The 22,762-nt window shown below is 35.9% G+C and overlaps 1 protein-coding gene across 1 annotated transcript; it reads right to left on the minus strand.

Annotated features, from left to right (window-relative positions):
- Positions 1-15,179: 15,179 nt before the first annotated feature.
- Positions 15,180-19,175, minus strand: LOC131063045 (probable aldo-keto reductase 2). The gene is made up of 5 exons (XM_057996815.2): positions 18,927-19,175; positions 18,626-18,823; positions 18,072-18,244; positions 17,885-17,987; positions 15,180-15,609 (listed from the first exon to the last, which is right to left on the minus strand). The coding sequence occupies exons 1-5, from the start codon at positions 19,134-19,136 to the stop codon at positions 15,340-15,342; spliced, it is 954 nt and encodes a 317-aa protein (XP_057852798.2). The 5' UTR covers positions 19,137-19,175; the 3' UTR covers positions 15,180-15,339.
- Between the last annotated feature and the right edge of the window lie 3,587 nt (positions 19,176-22,762).

A 22,762-nucleotide genomic window follows, 5' to 3' on the forward strand; every position in this document is an offset into this window, starting at 1 on the left:
ATATGATGATGAGGAAAGATCATCTAAAGGAACCGTGATGTTACCCATTCAAGTTGGACCAGTGCAAAAGGATACTATGTGTCAGGTCTTAGACATAGACCTCACGTACAATATTTTATTAGGTCAACCCTGGATACATGAAATGCAAGCAGTGCCTTCTACATATCACCACTGTGTCAAATTTCCCTATAACGGACAAGAGGTCTCTATATCTGCTGATCACAATCCATTTCAACATTGTAATGCAATGGGGACAGCCCAGGACAGTTTGGTTCCCCATAATAGGGAAAAACAAAAATCCTCAACATCAGATCTACAGAAGGCAAAGTCCAAATCATTACCTAGAGATTTCAAGCAAAAAATGCAAATTAGAGAACAAGGCATAGGGGAATACTCTTTGGAACCCATGTGTTTGGCCAACTTACCAGCATCACCCAGATCTCGTGGATTACCTACAACATCAACACATCAGGTAACTCAGCCCATCACCAAATTCGATGGTACCTTCATACAACTCGGCACTCTAGCACATGAATCAGAGGAAAAGGACATCCTTAGCTGGTTGTACAAAGATGAGGAAGAAGATAACCGAGCAACTGCTCTGGACATAGTTCTACCAACACACCTATATGGAAAGGGTTACTTAATCATGCAAAAAATGGGATATGATGGTAAAGGACCTATTGGAAAATGCAAAGAAGGAGTCACTGAACCAATAGACCTTCCTTCACAGCTCAGTAGAGACAAAACAGGATTGGGCTGTAAACTTACTTTCCTACTAAGAAAGATACCACGCATGAATCCAAAACCTCAATGGAAAGAAAAGAAGAAGTACAAAGAAGAATCCTAACAAAAAGCACTATTTGAGTCAGCAGAAACAATCCGCAAGGACCGTGAATGTAAAGATTAGAAGCAACATCAAGAGAAACTCCTCAATCACAAGAAGGGCATATCTGCAGTAGTAGCTCATATTCAAGCACCAATACCTAAAAAAGAAGAACTACCTACTGATATCATTATTCCTCCCCAAGGAGGAACAATATATGAGCAAATACAAAAGGTAGAAGCCGGATCCGACACAGAATCAGCAAAAACTATCAAGCTAGTGTCAATTATCAAAGATCTCTTTTCACCATACAACATACTTGTTTACAACACTGAAAAGATCTGGGATGATAACTCTGAGACTGATTCCAATGAATATGAATGGGGTAGCTGCTCAAATTCTACTGGAGATACCGCTAACAATACTAGTTCCATATCCCTTTCTCAAGAAGAGCATAACACAGAAGATGGACTACTTGAATTTGGACCACAAAATATCTATGACGCCAAGGAAAGCGAACATAAACAGTATGAACAAGTCTATACGGAGGATGATACCATCAAAGACCTCAACAGGATCCTAAACTTCTTTAGAACCCGAACCAATCACGATGAAACTTTTGTCTTGACACTTACAGTAGCAGAACTTGATCCACCAAGCGATTCCTTACCACTTGTCTTTCCTGATCTCATTGACTGAGATGAACCCGAAATGCATGATATACCAATTTTCCCAGACGATGAATCTATTATCCACTACCTATGCACCGTTAACCCAGAAATAGGATCTACCAGTAAACACGATAATGATATCTACAATCAAGGGAATGCCAAGTCTCTCAGTGGCAAAAATGAACCAAATAAAAGATCTGACGCTAAAAACCAATCAATGGCAGCTCTGGATCACAAAAAAGTAAAAATAAAGGATGCATCTGAGGGTGAAAACCTTTTTAAGGCACCTAAAGATGGGAGACTTGACACTCTTCCTAAACATTTTCATGAGCGATCACCATATTGATTGAGCCCACTCAATCAATCAACATTGGTACTACAGAAGCAGCCAAAAACATACACCTAGCCGAATCTCTGACAGAGGAGGAAAGATCAACATTTATCATCTTTTTTAAAGAAAAGCAAATTAACTTTGCTTGGTCATACGCAGATATGCCCAGAATTGATCCACACTTAATCATGCATCACTTGTCCATCTCTTCAAGAGTTAAGCCAGTCAAGCAAAAACTACGAAAGATGAATCCATAGGTAGCACTCATGGTCAAGGTTGAACTGAAGAAACTATTAGATATCGGATTCATTTGACCCATCGACTATGCAGAATGGATTTCCAACATAGTACCAGTATCAAAACCAGACGACAGTATCATAATCTGCACTGATTTCAGAGATGTCAACAAAGCCTATCCAAAGGACGACTTTCCTTTACCCAGTATCGACATAATTGTAGACCTCACAGTGGACCATGCAATGCTCTCACTAATGGATGGTTTTTCAGGCTATAATCAAATAAAAATAGCCCCAGAGGATCAAGATAAAACAACGTTTACCTATCCTTGGGGAACGTACTGTTGGAATGTTATGCCTTTTGGCTTAAAGAATGCAGGAGCTACTTGTCAACGAGCAATGACAACAATCTTTCATGACATGATGCATACCTTCATGGAAGACTATGTGGATGATTTACTAGCTAAATCCTTCACTAGAGCAAAACACCTCAGCATCTTAACAAAATTTTTTGATCAATTAGAAAAATTCCAAGTCAGGCTCAACCCTAAGAAGTGTGTCTTTAGGGTTACATCGGGCAAGTTACTAGGCTACATAGTCTCAACTAAAGGTATTGAAGTAGATCCAGCAAAGGTACAAGCCATTATGGAGATGCTACCACCAAAGAATATCAGTCAGCTCCACTCTCTACAAGGACGACTTCAATCAATCAGGCGATTCATCGCTCAACTAGCTGATAAAAGTCTACCATTCAATCACTTGCTACATAAGAATGTACCTTTCAGATGGGAAGCCAAGTGTGCAGAATCTTTTTATCAAATCAAACAGTATCTAATAAACCCACCAGTTCTAGTACCACCAATAGCAGGAAAGCCACTCATTTTATACATTTCAACAACAAATATATCACCAGGGGCACTATTGGCACAAGAAGATCAACAAGGAAAGGAACGAGCCATATACTACATCAGCTGGACATTGAATGGCTATGAACTCAACTATACATTCATTGAGAAGGCTTGTCTAACAATAGCCTTCGCTTCTCAAAAGTTTCGACATTATATGCTAGCACACACCATTAAGCTAGTGGCAAAAATTGATCCTCTCAAATATCTACTCAACAAGGCAGCTCTTATAGGCCAATTGGCTAAATGGGCATTGATTCTCAGTGAATTTGACATCCAATACATAGAACGAAGAGCTATCAAAGGACAAGCAATTGCAGATCAACTAGCTGAAGCACCACTACAAGGAAAACAAACTATGGAAATTGAATTTCTGGATAGAGACATTCTTGCTATTTCTACCAAGCAATGGACCCTATACTTTGACGGATCCTACACACAACATGGTTCAGGTGCTGGCATTCTCTTCATCACTCCTGAAGGACACACTATACCAAGATCATATCGGCTTATGTTCCCATGCACAAATAATGTGGCCGAATATGAGGCATTGGTTATAGGCATCAAATTGGCCGTAGAATGGAAAATCACGGAGTTAAAGGTCTACGGAGACTCACAACTAGTCGTCAATCAAATCAACAACAACTATCAGACAAAAGATGACAAGCTACTACCCTACAAATGAATGGTGGATGACTTCAAATAGTATTTTATACACATCACCTTCGAGCAAATACCAAGGTTGAACAACAAAGCAGCCGATGCAATGGCTACTATCACTTCATTACTACAGATTCCAGAGCAGCAAAGTCGTTACGAGTTTCTGGTAGAGCAATTGTTCTCCCCAACCTATGACCACTCTAAAAACCATGTTGTCTATGCCTTGACTGGTTCGGATTCCCCTTTGTATGGACCAAATATGATTATCTAAAGAACAATATTCTACCCATTGACCAATCCCGAAACCAAAAACGTAACTTTATCCGACAAGCCGCCCGTTATACCCTTATTGCTAATACTTTGTACCGTCGAGGTCTAGATGGTACTCTTCTTCGTTTCCTTGATCATAATGAATCTGATTCCGCTTTACACGAGCTTCACGAAATTATTTGTGGCACAAATTCAAGTGGAACTACTCTTGCTAAAAGGCCTCTAAGGATTGGATACTACTGGCCTACAATGGAAAAAGATTCTTACCACTTCGCTAAGAAGTGTCCTAAATGCTAGATCCATGGCAATTTGATACATGCACCAGCACAGGAACTGTATCCATTTACAACATCCTAGCCCTTTTGTCAGTGGGGACTCGACTTGGTCAGCAAAATTAATCCTTCATCTTCACATGGACACAAGTTCATTATAACTGCAACATAATACTTTACCAAGTGGATAGAAGCAGTCCCCATGACCACAGTAAATGGAAAACAAGTTGCCTCTTTTATCCTAAACTATCTGATCTGCAGATATGGTATTCCAAGCTCCATCATCACCGATAATGGATGACCTTTCAAAAACCATGATGTTCAAGAACTATGTGAACAATTCAAAATACAACATCGGTTCTCTACACCATACTACCCCTAGGGGAATGGTCAGGTAGAAGCATCCAACAAGACAATACTGAAAATCCTAAAGAAAATAGTGAATGATGTAGGCAAATATTGGCATGTACAACTCAATCCAGCACTTTGGGCATATAGAACTAGCATCTGCACACCTACAAGAGCAACACCTTTCTCATTGGTCTTTGGATCAGAAGCTATTTTACCACTAGAGGTAGAAATTCCATCTCTCTGAGTCTCTCTAAAAGGCTTAATCCCAGATGAAGAGTATCGAGTCAACCGACTACAAGAACTGGAACTCTTAGATGAAAGACATCAGTATGCTTATACTCATCTCAAAGCATATCAGCAACGCATGTGCAGAAGCTACAATCACAAGGTCATTCCCCGAAATTTCAAAGTTGGTGATCTAGTACTCAAGGAAAATCCTAGAAATCAGCAAGATCGAGAAAAGAAAGGGAAATTTGAACCTAACTGGTTAGGTCCCTATGTCATCATATCAGTCTATGGATCAGGTGCTTATCAGCTAACAACTTCAGAAGGAGATGTGCTCGACGAACCAACTAACATCATTCATCTGAAGAAATACTACACTTGAGTAGTCTAATGCACGGAAAAAGTAAAAAAAAATAAAAATAAAAATAAAAAAAATTAAGGAAAAGCAAATAAAAAGGTACAATAAAAGCAACTGGTGAAAACCTGGTAACAGGCGCTATTGTGAAAGGACAACTCCTTTATCTAAATCCATATCCTTATCTCCACAGTGAAGCACTATCGGCCATCGCCCAACACTTTAGCAAACATCCATTCAGGACATACTTAGCATAGTCACTATCCTGATTTATCCATATATCCTTTCACTACACTTTACCATGGCTTTGTAATCACTGTACATATCCACATCGAGAGGTACACGTAGCTAGGGGCAATATTCGTCAACACTTGCAACACGTTCAAGCCATCAAAACTAGTTGCAAAACTCAGAACATCATGTCCAACATAGCACAAACTTACACAAAGCCAAATCAAAACATCGATCAATAACAAATTCACAAGAGACATATGATGGATGATTTTCTGAAGTACCAACTGTTGCATTTTGCATAAATTCTTGACTATTTTTGCATTTAGCTTTTTGAATTATTAGATTCTCTAAATTTTCTCAACAATGCTTCCAAGCTAGAGAACATCGAGAAACTCCAATATTTTTCTTAGTCTTCTGTCTGTGAGGCGATCATTTGTACTGTGTAAATACTTGTCTTGAGACATGATACAACTAATATCACTAAAGACATGATTCCACTTTACGCATACAAATGGTTTAATCTTGTCTGTTTATACGCAATCTACACTCTGGTCATCCTGGTTCAATTATACCTTGACGCTTGTGCTATCTTGCAAAATCAAACATCATGTAAATTTTTCTCAAGGTATCATGGTTCAATTATACCATTATGCTTGTATAAATTTTCAACATATCCAAAAATCAATCCATGCTCAATGATGATACATATATCAAAAGCAAATAAACATGTGGTTATATCGGATGACAAATGCAGAATGAGGGTGCTCCAAAAAAAACAATTAGCTGCATATCATTTTACAAATAGTTGCATATCATTTTACAATTAGTTACATATCAAATCATTCATCTCATTTTTAAGATACATCTCACAGCATATCATATCATTCATCTCATTTTCAAGATACATCTCATAAACATCATACATTTACATCATGCATTTCACTTCATCATATCATCTATCTAAGCATTGCATCATTATAGAATAAAGTAAAAGCATATAGAACATGCATCCATAACACATCATATGATCAAAGAAAATGGTGTCATATATATATATATATAAAATGATCAAAATGTACAATATATATCATGTATCGGCCCAATACAATGATCAAAAATAAAATAGAGACAATGTCTCTCAAGTATGACTATCTCCTGAAGGAGACAATCTTGCCACAGAAGTCTCAGCCCCTGGATCTCTAGGTGGATCATGTCTCGGTGGCCCTGTCACGCCTCTGCTCTCTGACCGCGATCCCGTCTCTCGAGATCGACTCGATCTCGACTACGTAAAACTCTGCACTCAACGCTCCCTAGGCACCACGACCTCATAATGATGACGGTAGTACTCCGCCTCCTGGGCTCTCAAGGCCAGCTCTCTCAAGGCGTTCCTCATTGGCCCACCTGCTGCTACTCTTTGCATGCTCGCTGCGAGCTCCTCCGCTCGACCCCGCCGCTCTATCTCAGTGTCACGCTTAGTGGTCAGCTGTGTAATCTGATGCTGATGCACTAATAGTTGTGCCTACAGCTGCTGCATTGTCACCTGTAAGGTCCTAATCTAGACGTCCTCCACATGAGTCGGATCCCAGACCCATAGGGGTACCTATGAAGGGGTACTCCATGTCCCTCTACCTGTCCTCGGTGCTAGTGGAGGTAGCACATCAGTCCTCCTCCTCTGGGCTAGCCGTCTCACCTCGTCAGTCCCTCCCACTGCTACTATCCCCTCTCCCACCATCCCCTCACCCCCTGCTCCAATCGCCAACCCTCCTCTACCTCTATCCATCATAGCTTTTTGAACTGCTCTCTCCACTCCTCTATCACCCCTATCTCTACCTCTATCTCCTCTCCTACCCCGACCTCCTCCACCTCCTCCCTCATCCCCATCTCCCCCTCCATCATCCTCATCATCATCGAAAGTGGGCCGCATCTCCACTGGATCCGATATCCTCGCCATGGCACGAGCTGCAAACAGTTTAGCAAACTCATCCGTCACCCCAACATCTAAAATCTCCGGGGCATAATCCCATATTTGGCCCGCTAGCTGTGCAAACTCCTCCACGGCTGCCGCACTGTCAATATTCAGACCCCAATCTGATATGTCCTGCCTCCAGCGCGCATACAAACAGGTCCCCTGTGGTATCCCCTGCTGCCGACCAAACTATCGCAAAACTCTCGTAACCAAAAATCTCTCAATCACAAAAGGGGTCCTCCCTATAAAAAATTGGGTCATAAAGACATATGGCATCTCCAGCCCATCCTCAGCCCAAACCTCGCAACCTGTATACGGTTGCCATATGACCGTATCAATATCATCCAACACCCTCCTCCAATGCTCCAGTTTTCCCAGCTTCCGCTGGACAACTAACCCCCTATATCCATATGCATAGGCACGTCCAACCGGCCTATCTCTGTCCACTAGTGGCCTGACTGCAGGAATGTGCTCCCAGCACCATACCTGTAGAAGTGTAATGCCAGCTGACAAACTACCGTAACCCAGGTATCCTACCTCATGCAAGTCCCTGTACAAATGGGCTAGCATAGTCGATCCCCATGCGAACCTACGGCCTTGTGTCACCATCTCCTCCAGTACTAGTCCCCATCCCACAGATAGTCCCTTCGACCTGCGGTCGGGACATAGAAAACCACCTACAAACCCTGCCAGTACTAATGGAAGAGGCGCATAATCCAAATCCAGAAACTCCTGCCACAAAATCTCATACCCGCACACTGTATCATTGTGAAAAATCCGATGAAGTGCCTCTATCCCGCCCTCCTCTGATTTCTCATAAGGTAGTAGGGCACCTACTATAGGTATGCGCAGGATCTGGTAACAATCCTCAAGGGTCACTGTCATCTCCCCTGTGGCAAAATGGAAGGTGTTCGTATCACTGTGCCATCTCTTTGCAAGCACTGTCAATAAACCTCGATTCACAATGAACTGAGGCATATCCAATAGGGAAGACAGGCCGCATCTCTCAATAATGTCCAAATTAGCCTGTGCCAACCGTGGTATCAATGCCCATGGTCTCAGGAACCACTCGCGCGACTAAACCACTCCCAATCGCTCATGTCAAACAACAAAATAAGTTCAATATCAATTTCCTCATAAAAACATAGATATCAAAATCAAAATCACATTATATCTATCCATATCAACTTGTAACACAACTCAAGTTTTCAAAAACCATATCAACTTGTAACACAACTCAAGTCCCTATATCACATCAACTTGTAACACAACTCAAGTTTCCAACCCATATCAACTTGTAAAACAACTCAAGTTTCCAACCCATATCAGCTTGTAACACAAATCAGGCTACACGTATATTAACTTGAAACAATGCAAATCAAAGCAAGTTTATCCCAAATCCACATCGATATCTATGAATAACTTGAAAAATCGCAAATCAAACCAAGTTATATCAATACTTATATTGGACAAACAATCAAAGCCATGACAACAAACACATAAACGAAACATTTTACACCTAGCCCAACAAAACTGACCTTATCCTATCAATTTTCCTCACTCATAACTCATCTTTTCTCACAAAACTGACCGCATGCGCTAACTAAATTTGGCTATGTGCTAGATTGACTCGATGGGCTAACTTGTTTTCTCCATGTGCTATCCTATCTACCCCATGCGCTAGATTAACTCTATGCGCTACCTATTTCTTCCAATACGCTATCTAAGCTACCCTAAGCGCTAAACCTATCTTATGCGTTAACCTATCCTGCGGCTGCAGTACCTATCTAACCCTATGCACTAGGTCTAACCTACGCGCTATGTACCCCTACCCATGCGACTCCCTGTCTACCCTATGCGCTACCTATTCCAGTTTATGCGCTACCCTGTGTCCCTAATGCGCTAATGTGCATTTATGTGCTAACCTAGCAAACCTAAGCGCTAACTTGACAAACCTATGCGCTACCCTATGTTTTTCGGACGCAACCTAAATCTACAACCTTATGCACTACGAAATTTTTCATATGTGCTAACCGACAACCTAGATGAGCTAAAACGTTAAACCCGCGTGCAAAAATCCAAAAAAGTACCCAAAACGACAAAATAAAAAATCAAAAAGGGGTAAAAAAGGTTGACTTACCGGTGGTCCATACGCGACAGGCCTCCGATACCTCCAAACGTGCTTGAATTTTTGCGTAGAATATGGAATAGGCATTTTGTCTTCTCTCCAAAAGTCTCTTTCTCCGAAGTCAACAAGCACAAATGAGACAAAACAATGCACTTTTCCCCTTTTATAGGGTAAAATAAAATTAGGGTGAGGGGATTGAGCATGTAATTCACTCGTGGTCTTTCTCGTACCCTCGCACACATCAATTATCGGGAGATGAATCAATTCAAGCATTCCACATAGCCCAAATTTTGCAAAGTGAACACCATTATCAAATCACATCAAATTTTTTTGAATTTTTGATTCATCTCCCGAGGGGGCATTATTAACATCAATTATCAAAATTGGGGCATGACATATCTCAAAACGACATAAAATTTTTATTTGATCATAAATCACGATAACACATCATTTTCTTTGAATTAACATGTGCACACACGTCACTTCAAAGAGGGGCAAAATGTAGACGTATAAAAATGACCATATTTCTAAATGAATATTTTATGTTCATTTCTCTATTTAATTAAATCCAATTTAATTAAATCATCCACATTCCTCTATTTTAATTAAGTAAATTATTGAATTTATTTAAATTGAATTCACTAGGCCTCTTTTGACATTTAATGAATAAATCATTTTATTCAATTAAATCCCTTCTATCCACTTTTAATTAAATTCAAATTTAATTAAATAGTTTACCCTAAAATGAATAAATCTAATTTATTTGATTTCCCCAAATTGCAACCAAATTGAATTAAATTCATTTTATTCAATTAAATCCTATTATCCCTTCACCCACTTGCAAAATCCTACATCTCCCACTTTCTTCTTAAACCCTATTCCTAACCCCTTCTAGAATCTTCTAATCACTTCTAAATTAACCTAACCCATTTCCTAAACTTTGTCACATCCCTAAACAAAGGGAAGTCACTTCTCAAACCCTCAAAGTCTTTGAAAACCCTTAAAGACTTCAACCACTTAACTTTGAAAGTCTCCCAAACCATTAATGGTTAACTCAACCCTCTAGCATGATTTAAGAATTTCCCTAAACTCAACCTCCATGTAACCCAAGGGTCTCATCAAGCATTTATTGCTTTGACCATAGTTATCCTTAATATTTTGCACAAGAGTTTATCCTTTGGGTAAAACCTTTATCCAATGGGTAATCCTAACTTAACCATAACCCTTACCCCCTAAGATAACCACGAGGTCTTCTCAAGCATTTAATGCTTCCTACCTCTCTTCTCAACCCAGTCTTATGTTGACATTTGTCACCATTTCATTAGTGCCAATTGCAAACATGGATTCCCAACTTTCAAACTCAACCCTTGATTAACTCTTTCAATCCTGACCATCCATTGCCCTATTTTTGCTATAAATAGAGCTCTCATTCCTCCATTTTCCATCATCCAAGTCTTTAGCATCACACTTATCCTCAAATCCATGCAAGCTTTAATATATCATTTGTGCTCATCATTTAGCCTGTCTTTTCAATAAAAATTAATCTAAATATGCATGTTTAGAGTATTTTCCTTATCATTTAGCTTAACCATAGACTAATATAGCATGCTAGGATAGTCTTGTTACTAATCTTGTCATCTTATAACTAGTTTATTGCATTTATAGGATCATGTATAACTTAGGATGCATTTCATCTTAAAATCAACAAAAGCATCCCTTGTTCTTGCATTTGTCATCCCTAAACCACTTTGCTCGGTGATATGAGAGCAAAGACATTGGTTTGAGGGACCTTGGGAAGCTGAGCCATACTTCATGACTCCATAGCTTGCACCAAGAAGTCCCGTGGGTGTGTGAGCAAAGCCTCTTTGAACTTCATTTTTCACATTTTAAGTTCTATTGACCCGCTTTTCCCGCATACACTTATAAACAAAAATCATGTCATTTCCATATAGTGAGTGAAAATCTTTCATTAGAAATTGAAAGAACCATTAACTTATTTTCATAACAAAAGATATAATTCTTGATATACAATTGTTAGGGTTTAGGTGGACTGAAAAAATAAAAATATAATTTAGAAATAAAGAGGCAAAATAACAGTCCACAATAACACACAAATTTAACATGGTTCACCTAATGTGGGCTACATCCACAGAGAAACAACCTTCCACTTTTCTTTTATTATCTAGCGAAGAGAAAAATACAATATGATGAAATTTCACACTACACAACCACTTATTTACCAAGCCATTTTTGGTGGTTTACAAAGGACGGTTTACATGTCAAAATAATAGCCGACTCCTTTATTAAATAATAGTCAAATTTTTCTTTAGGGATCCTACTCTTAGCAATCCTCACTGGGCGTGTTTCCCAAGACCCCTATCATTGGCTACATGCCTAGGCCCCCACCAAGTTCCCTAGGAGGGGCTCTGCTCCCCTGTATTCCCTTGTTATTCAATTTGGAGAGAAAAGGTGGCTGAAAAAGACCAAAATATAAGCCCAATAGCATGATCAGTCACAACATGTCAACAACAGTAAATAACAAAGATGCCTATATAGATTACAATTTCAATGTTATTTTTGTGATTTGTTGCTCCCAACCTTATGGAAACTAAACATGCAAAGATTATGGAGATGATATGACAAAGGTTATTGCTTGGAAGCTTGAGCTTGCTATCTCAACCATGTTGTATTTTCTTGTTGGAATTGGAGTGGTAGTTACATGAGTAGGTGTAACTACTCCTGTGAGTATTAGATCCCATTTGATGGCATATTTCTATAACATTCAAATGTTGACGTGCCATGTATATACTTCCATTTTTAACATGACATGGAGTTCTAAATATATTTTTCAGACTTTCCATCCATTAAATATTCATGCAAAATATATATTTTACATCATAATTACATATTTATAATTTTAGACAAATCTACATAAACTATGTAATATCATATATGACCTTGAGTCATTTTACCAAACGATTGTCATTTCACTCCTAGTGTTTAATTCATGTGGTAGCCCAGATATGATAATTTCCTCAAGTATTATCATTGAGAGACCTTCATTTCTACCAATTATATTCCTTCTATACTCCTTGTGGTTAACCTTCTACAAGGTTTTTAATTTATTTTCTTTTAACACACAATCCTATGGGTGTGGGAATGCCATTGGAATTCAAGTTGCTGTCAAATAGAGTTTAAAAATATTCTGGAAATCCCAAATGCAAAGGTTTGATAATTTATCTTTAAACTTGCAAAGTGCATCCATTTTTAAGTTTAGGACATATTTTCAAACATATATTTTTTGTGTATATATGCAACCATGTCATTCAAAGTGACAACTGTCAAAAGCTTTTGAACATTCTTACTACATGTGTACCAAATGCATTTGATTAAAGAAGGAAAGTTATCAGTACCTTGGGAATATTCAATTTGTTCCTAGTTCCTATTTAAACATAATAAAAGTAGTAGAAAATAATCTAAGTAATTATATATTAATACATTAACGAGAAAAAAATTACATATAGTTTAATTCAAAACTCTATTATGTATCTTAATTGACTATGGAAACTACATGACTTTAAATGTGAATGGTGTCAATAATTTTGGTGTCCTTGAAAATATTCAAGAGTTCTTAGGTCATAATGAACTATTAAGAGTTTCCTAGTGGAATTAGAACTAAAAGGAATTTTTAAGATTTTAAAGAATTTTGGAAAATAAAAGGTTAATATTAGTGGTTTTATGAATTTTTAAGATTTTAAAATTTAACATTATGTCAAATTTTGATGAAGAGTAATTTTAGGATCATTATTTAATTTTACCCCTTGGAGTATGGCTGAATTCATATTTTAATTCTTTTCTAAAATTTTCTTTAAAAATCTATCATGAAATATTTCTAATATTGTTAATGATGACATTATAGACCTCCTTGCCAGACAATTTCACATCAAACTTTGTAAAACTCTTGATTTATTCATTTCCACAAATAGTCTATTGAAATCTTGAAATTTTAAATTATCCCAAGCTAGAAGACATTTTGGCCTAAAAACCTATCATGTTAGGAAGAATAAAGCTATGGTCATAGCCCATAAAAGGATTTTGCATCAACTTTTTTTTTTATGAATTTTGATATTTAAAACTTTTTGTAAACATCTATAAGTTGGGTATCTGCTCCTATGATTTTGTTTGAGACAATGGATGACTCGATGCTAAAATGATAAGAGACAACATAATTTAACGATAATTGGGGATCTTTTGACTAGGCGGTACTCAACATGAGGATTTTGATGCAAAATATTAAAATATGGTGTTTTAAAATGAATCTAATAGCTAGCTCTGATTGGGGACAAGGACTACAAACAATGTAGGAGGAATCTAGAATCTTTGCAAAGGATAACGCCTCTTAAATCCATTGGGAAACAAATTTAGAGGAATCAAAATAAAAGATTAACAAGAGATATTGGAAACAATAAAAAAAATGGGACACAACAAAAATCTTACTTAATTTATGCACATGGTAGGTCCTTATATTGCTCCATAATGATCATACAAATCTATTAACAACTTGATAAAAATAGGTAGTAACATGGAAAAGAGAAATTTACTTGTGCGACGCCTGTGAACTTAATAAACTAGCTAGATTGAAATATATTCAAGATGAGATAAATTTTTGGATAATGAGCCAAACAACAATTTCTCATCATAATTTTTTGATCTTTCCTAAATCATATTGGTATTACCCTGTATACTGGTGGTCATGTCTTCTAGCATCATATTGAGCACACCAATGTATTCTATTTGAACACTCATCTAATTACTCGTGTTGGAAGAATGTAATAATACAAATATTGAATCGAGGTTTTGATTATTAGCTCCTATGAAGATATGGTTCTCTTTCATTATAGGATTTTCTTCTTCCACGTGAACTTGAGAAATTACCTAGTTTCAAGAATATTAAACAATAGAGTAGGATAAAAAAATTATATTTTGAGAATGACCTACAATTTTTTTTTCATCTATAGTTGTTATAGAATTAGGAAACGCATCCACACAATCAAAGAAATCATGAATTGATTTGGCTTGTAAATTTTACTTATAAACTTCAATTTTAAGAAGTGTAAGGTCGTCATGACTAAAATGAACTTATTCTCTCTCAATTGTAATTAATTAAGAAATCTCTTTATCAAATAATAATATAACGAGTTGTAGGTGGTAGATGTTTATTATTAATTTCATTAGTCAAAGAATCTCCTTACATTAGAGGTGAAGACAATGAAATGTCTATTTCTCTAAAAAATATCATCAATCAAAGTATCTAGTTAGGAACTTAGGAAAGGGACATCAAGATAGTGAAAATCATTATGAACTTCATTAGATCACTCATTTCTTCATTCCTTGCTTCATTATTATGCATTTCACATGATGAATCAATACAGTAAGACATAGAAATTTGACATAAAGCTTTAGGAGCTTGTAAAAGGATGTAATTACATCATTAGAGTGAATAACATTATCGACCCAAATAAAATAGAAAAATGTATTGGAATATTATCTTTGCGAAATGAAAATAGCCTTTTTTTATCATATGTTATTGAAAATACACACCTCAAATTTTATTGAAATCTCATCATACAATTAACACTTATAATTTTATGGGATAAACACTTTTATAAAAGTTCACATTCCATTAATATTTACTCTATAATTTGTAGATCAAAATTTTCATGTTTTACACTCTATGTGTTCTCTTTGCTATGATACTATTATTAAAAATTGAAATCCACACATATGTATCTTGCATATACCTAGCCCTAAAAAGGTATTACTATTGAAATCACCTATATCTTTGTCCATGAAGATAGAGGAGGTGTTTCTGAATTAATCCATGTTAAATTTATTAATTCATCATTATATCAATTTCCATAGACACCATTAGAAGATATTATTGCTTCTATTTCTTTCATCTCACTAGTTGTAAGCTTCACAAAAAATGCACCAATGTTCTCCTCCAAGTTCTTGACTTTGGTTGTCCCTGGGATTGGTGCAACGTCATTTCCTTGGTGCTGAACCCAAGCAAGTGCAAGTTGCCCTGGGGTACACCCTTTTCTCAAAGCAATTGTTGATAGCTTCTCAAATATAGCCTTATTTCCTTCAAGATTTCCTCTTGTAAACCTTGGTGACATCTGCAAAAATATTTCTCTCACAAAATCAAATATCATTCTAATTATAAACTTGACATGAAAGTTAATCAAAGTAGCTATTCAATACAAAATAAAGTTCAAAACTTCCTACTTGTATGAATATTTAACCAGAGACAAAATCAAGGTTGTTACCAAGGTGCCCACTATCTTAGTCATTTACCTACACATACATCCAAAGTTGCAATAGATTTGTTACAATGTAAAAACACCTAGACTTGGTGAGAATGGAACTTAAAAATTTTCCTTTAGTAATTGGAAAGCTTAAAGCCTTGGTGCATTATAGTCACTCATTGGCTATTTACAATTGGTGCTCATGCATAGAATATTGGATCTAGGTTGCCAAAAACATGACAACTTAGATTGATTTTATATTTTAATAGCTTACAACAATAATAGTTTGTTGGATCTACAAATGGCTTATACTATATACACAACCTTGTGTAGGCATCTAAAAATGGTCAACGCTTGGGGCGCCATACTTTAACATGTCTGTGTGACCTTCTTTTAGGGTTTTCACATCTTATGGATATTTCCTCTATGTCGTGCATTCGATCTTCATTGTTTGTCGACACTGTGTTTTTCCTCTACATTTCTTTCCTATTCGATTCTAATCTCTTGTTTCAAATTAGGTCTTGTCAATATCATCTTCGAATTGCAATCAACGATCGTGATCAATCTGTCATGTCAATTGGACATCGTCAATCCTAATTGGTGTCGAATTAGGGTTTTGCCCTTGTTCTTTAATGTCATTTTCAATCAATCTTCAATCATCTTTGATTAGTTATCAATCAATTTCAATCAATTTGGATCTCTTTTCAATTGTCAATTATCAGCTTCCTTATCAATTTGCAACCGATTCGTCATAGGTCTTTTTTCATTCGACCTTCATCAAGTTGACCTTTTATCAATCTTTGATCGATCTCAATCAATCATCAATTCTTTGTCAATTTTGGGTCAATCAGTCATTGGTCCTCTATCAATTGTTGTCTTTTTGTCAATTTTGATCAATTTGCCATTGATCTTAGTCAATCATTATCGGCTTCATATCAATTATCAAGTCATCATAATTTATCCTTTTCATCATGATCGATATCATACATTTATTGTTTCAATCTTGTCTTGGCCTAATTCGTTTTCCTAAGTCTCCTAGGGTTTTATGATTTACTCATTTAATCCTATCAACATTCCTCTCTAGGTTAAATAAATTTATATTTATTTATCCTAAGTCTCTCATGCCACAATTAAATAAATCTTTTAATTGGCTAACTTTGTTATGAACTAATTAATAAATTTAGGTGTCATCTAATTTCCCTTTTTCCACCTAATTTGCTAATTTTCAAATTCAAATATTCCCTCTTAATTTTTTTCCCCTCTAATTTCTCCCCTTTTCATGCTTCCCCTTTGTCATAATTTGTGAAGCTATTTTCATGGCCAATTTGTCATATTTTTGAAAGCTATTTTTGCTCAAACATGTCATACATCAATAAACTATAATTGTGGCCAATTTGTCATAAATTGATGAGCACAATTTTCTCTCAATTTGTCATATTTTGACATAGGAACTTGTCATGCAAATTTGTCATCTAATTTGTCATAATCTTGTCATAATCATGCCAAATTTTGATTTGTTGCCCTTTTTGAATCCTTATCAATTTGCCTATAAATTGAGCTCTCTTTTCTATCAATCCTAACCATAATTCGAGTACCCTTATGCTATCAATTTCATCTCATTTTTCTATCCAATTGCTTTCACTTGCATTTGCATTTTGTAGGTGAGATCCACATCCAATTTGAAGGGGAAAGAAGAACAATGGAGGTCAATGGAGGATTGAATTAGGAGTCTTTTAATAGCATTTAGGCTTTCGTGGTTAGCTTATTTTATGTTATGAATCTTATTCCCAATTTCCTAGTTACACCTTTTACTCCATTCAAGAGGTAGCTAACTATACAATAATAATTTGTTGGATCTATAGATGGCTTATACTATATATGACTACCTTGTACTCCATTTAAGAGGCACCTAACTATACTACAAATGAAACATACATACTCCACCCCCTACAGAATTTCAACTTGTGACCTCTTTTTCAAGAATACAAATTCTCCACTATTAAACCAACTCAAAAGTACTCACTGAACCAACTCAAAAATATTAATTTTTTTAATTCAAAAAAATAAAAATAAACAATAATAATATCTGTAAATATCTACCAATAAAGCTTATTAATACAAAAGGAAAATAAATAGATGCAAATACCTTCCTAGAATCATTATCTGCTAAGTTTTCAATAAACTTTGCCCCAGAAGAGAGGAAACCTCGGCCTAAAGGGCTATATGGGACAATCCCAATACCAAGCTCCCTACAAGTAAAACCTGAAGTGTTTAATCGCTAAAAATACACCTCTTAAAAGATGATAACTTGTAGCTCTCAGAAACCCACATACCTGCAAGTTGGAACAATATCTTCCTCAACATCCCTACTCCACAAAGACCACTCTATCTGAACTGCTGTAATGGGATGAACAGCGTGCGCTCTTCGAATTGTTGATGCAGAAGCCTCAGAAAGTCCAATATATTTTATTTTCCCTTCTTCAACCAGCTTCTTCAATTCTCCAACCTGTTATAATAAATACACAAGCAGAAAGAGTATCACAAAATAGTTACACATGCATGCGTACTGAGGTCTAATGTCTCAACAGGTATCACACACCTCTAAGTAAACATCTAACACTAAGTGTATGAAATTTCTGCAGTCTATGATAAATTATTTGATGGTTTCTAGATTTGATTGTGAAGAAAAAATTGATCACACAGTCGAATTCAAAAACCATCAAATAATCGAATTCAAAAACCATCAAATAATAAAACATCAACATGAAAAATAAAATAGTTACGCCTTCACTGTAAGTAAAAATATAAAATACCCAGAAACAATCATTTACTCATTGAATCCGGCCAGTGTATAGACGTACACATAGAAGGGTAAAGTACAACATACAGTAACTTCTATGGGTACTGTGTTATCTATTCGAATTTGGTAATAAAGATCAATGCAATCCACATCGAGTCTCTTCAGACTTGCTTCACAGAAAGAACGGACATGCGCAGGATCTCCACGAACGCTAGTTTTTCCACCTGCAAAGCTTACTCCGCACTTGGTAGCCAGCTGAACTTTGTCTCTTATTCCTTTTAGTGCCTGCAAATTAGGTCAAAAAGTTGCAAATTAAAATCCAACCATATGAGAATCCTTTTAAAACTTGTGACAATCATATCAACACACTTAATTCAAAGCATCCTACCTTTCCAAGGAGTATTTCGTTAGTGTAAGGACCATACAAATCAGAAGTGTCTAGGAAAGTAACGCCCTTGGAAACAGCATGGTGAATGAGGGAGATCATTTCATCTTCAGACTTGGGAGGGCCATAGAATGCAGACATTCCCATGCAGCCCAATCCCTGTGCTGATACTTCAAATCCCTCACTACCCAATTTGATTCTTGGCACTGCCATTGTTACTCATATGTTGATTGTTGCTCTTTTTCTGCCTTTTGCTTTTGCATTCATAGCACGTTGAGAGGTTGCGTGTAGATAATTTTAATGGAATTGAACGTCATGGCTGAGCTAGATAATGGATAATCAAATGAGAAAAAAAATGCATATGCAAATTTATAAATGTTGAAGACTTTATGGCTTTTTTTTAAATAAATAATTTTGGTATTGTTCTTTGAAGTTAGTAATTTGGCTGTGGGCTATAGAGAAATACGTCAGCGCTTACATAGGCCTAAATCATGACGTGTTCAATGAGGCCAGTTATTTGCAGATGAATTCTAGACCAGGTATTAGCCAAGAGTTCTAGTAATGACTTTGAAAAGAGCTTAGATTTTCTTGCAAGACAAGTTAGTCAAGAATTTATGGTTTAATTTGGTTTTTTTTATCATTTCTATTGTTTAAATTTGTTCTATTAGTCAACAGATTTTTGGTTTATTAGTGAAGTTGAATGGTTCAGAACGAGCTTAGTAGGGATCAATTATTTTTGAATGCGAAGCTTCAACATTATAAGAGTTAAGACCATGATCATGCCCTGGATGACTTTGATGGAATGGATAACTCTTAGTCCTTTACTTCTAATTAAAGAGATTTTAGTATAAAAATAATCCCCCCATATTAGATAGATAATGATTTTAAAGTTTGATATAAAATCTTTAAAAAATAAAAAAATTGTTCTATTAACTAATTTGTGTCTCTTTGCGATGGTAACTCTAATTAAAGTGCACTTGAGAAGATAGACCAAATTGTTCTCAACTTGATACTTTGATTTTACCAAAGAAATTATATAATTTTTTCTTTTCCTCTCCCAATTCCTTTTGCTCTTGTTTTGCCTTTGGCTTTTGTCCACAAATGAGAGGTTATGTGTAGAGTATTTATACACTTAGTTTGGAAGTAAATATCATGACTTAGCTCAATTTTCTGCTTATTCCTCCTACCTCTCCGGAGAAGACCAAGTTTTGGTTGCCTTGGCTAGCCCTCCTTTCATAATTAAGAGATATATTTAGATATTTAGTCATAGAATTTATTTAATCAATCTTCTTTCTTTCTTTTCTTTTTTTAAATAATAGAAGTTTTATTTTTCTTTATCTAATCATTTTAATTTTTATCTTTTTTAGTAGACCTATTTCTTTTCACTATTAATACATCTTTGGTCAAAGTGATCTAAACTTTATTTAGTTAATATCTTTTGCATAGAAATATTTCTTTAGTTTGTAGATATGTCAAAGAGTCAACAAAATTTTGAAATTTGAGAAATAAAGAAGTATATATATATAGTTTTGGTTATATCTTGTCAACTGTAATTTAGAATTGTTTATATTTTGATGTGTTAGAAGTAGAATGAATTTGAATTAGGTTGTTCTCATAATTAGGTTAGGATCAAATTTTCACATGTAGAAGTGAATTTATGGTTATAGATTTAATATTTGGATGTTTAAATGGTTTGGATAAAATTTACTACCAAAAATTAGCTTGTCCTTATATCAACAACTTGAGTGTGCAAAGGAGTGGTGTTGATAAACATCATTTTTGTATTTTTCTAGGCTAGCATTATTATCTTGTGGCCAAACCCTTTTTAAATACCAATTCAAGGGCATTGAATAATGATCAAAGATAGTAAACAAGGATGAAATCTTATGTTCTTATGATGATGCGATCTATAACATAATTTGTAATCATTTTGATGGTATGATCAAAGAATAAGTATTCGGTAGAATACTGAGAGGGGGTGGGGGGTGAATCAGCATACTGAAAAACTAATACAAACTCCCAAAATAAAAAATAAACTTATCAACAAATAATTCAGTCAAGATAATATCTCAAAGATTACCAACATCAACCGGTTTGACTGTTATGACAACTTAACAGTAAACAACTTCAATCTTGTAAACATAAAAAATGCTTAATCATATGTCAACATATTCATCTCTCAATGCTTCCAATTATCATGCCTTCTCAGAATAGTTAAGTAGGTAATCAAATCAACAAATAAGATCATAACCACAAAAGCATTCACCACTTGACACAAATATTTATATGTGGAAAACCCAAATAGGTAAAAACCACGGTGAGATGAGACTCACAAGGATAGCTATCTGAACTCTTCTGAAGTTCACCCTGTTAGGAGCCAAGCTTGTTAAAGCTTTTACAATAAGTCTTGTTAAGAACTAATTTTGTTAAGAATCACCCGGTTAAGGGATTTACAAATATGCCTTGATAAAAAACACAATACCTTGTTAGAAGTAACCTCGCTAGAGGATTTGAGAATCCAAACTAATGGACCACCTTGTGAGAGGATTTAGAAAGTAACCAAGCTTGTTAGAGCTTACCCGGTTAGGGGATTTCAATTTTTGTTGTAATTGTTAGAAAACAATAGGTTTTCTTGATTTGTCTGAATAGCACTACATCTGCTTGATCGGATCCTTCTTAAGCTTCAATCTGCCTTTACTCAAACAGCAGATCTATCCACCGGTTAGGCAACCACACACTCAACTGGTTTCTGCCAATCTTGTCAACTTTGCGAACACTTAACAAAACAATATCATCGACCTTAAATACAAATCAACTAGGTCGGTAACACAACAAAAACCTAATTTTGATCATCGAGATTACAAACAAGTCAGTACAATCTTGATTTTTAGAAATCATAACAATCTCATCACATTAATCAAGAAAATTCCAACCGCTCCATGATCACCGCTTCATCAGACTTTGTAACTCATCGTACGCTATGCATTAGATGCAATCCACTTTGCTCCTTTCCAAGACAATAAACAAATGTGCCAAATCAATCTGAACTAATCCTCATACAATGATCACACGTGTCTCCATCATTACCGCTCAACATTAGATTTTAAACCAAAAAACTTGATCGGTTAGGGTTTAACAAAAAACAACTAGTAGGGTTTACCGATTACATAACATAGAAAGGTTTAACCCTTTACACCGGTTCAACTTACAAACTACCATCTACTAGTTTACAACATCTTCCTTAAAGTTTATCATACCGGTTACAAGACAATAGCAATAACAACAATAACATCAACAATATCATGAATACCATTCACCGGTTCAATTGAAATCAATGACAACATATCATTAATGCAATCTATATGCAAAATGCTAACAATCTCCCCCTTTGGCATGTATGGCAATACAAATATCAACGCCTCTGATTGCTAATGTGGATTGGTGAAGGTGAATAGGAATCCTGGTTTACATTACCAAGTATTCACCATGCTTTGTCTGTCTTCAGTCAATAGCTGGTTCATCTAATCAGACACATAATTCTTCTCCTCAATCACATAATTCTTCTCCCCCTTTGACAACAATGCCAAATTGAAAGTAAAACATGTAATTCCAAATTTTCACTGTGTATCAACATACTACAACTTGATGCTCCCCCTGTGGAATACATCCACTTCCAAAAACATCAATCCATGTAAGATTCTGCAAGTAATTCAGGGACTAATGCAATCAACATCATGCTCGACTGACTTCATGAAGAGGGACAACCCCCAACTGACTTCTAAGATACTCAAAAGTGGTCTTAGGCAGAGGTTTGGTAAAGATATCTGCAAGTTGCTCCT

Source organism: Cryptomeria japonica, chromosome 1 (assembly GCF_030272615.1).
Source record: "Cryptomeria japonica chromosome 1, Sugi_1.0, whole genome shotgun sequence".
NCBI classification, from domain to species: Eukaryota; Viridiplantae; Streptophyta; class Pinopsida; order Cupressales; family Cupressaceae; genus Cryptomeria; species Cryptomeria japonica.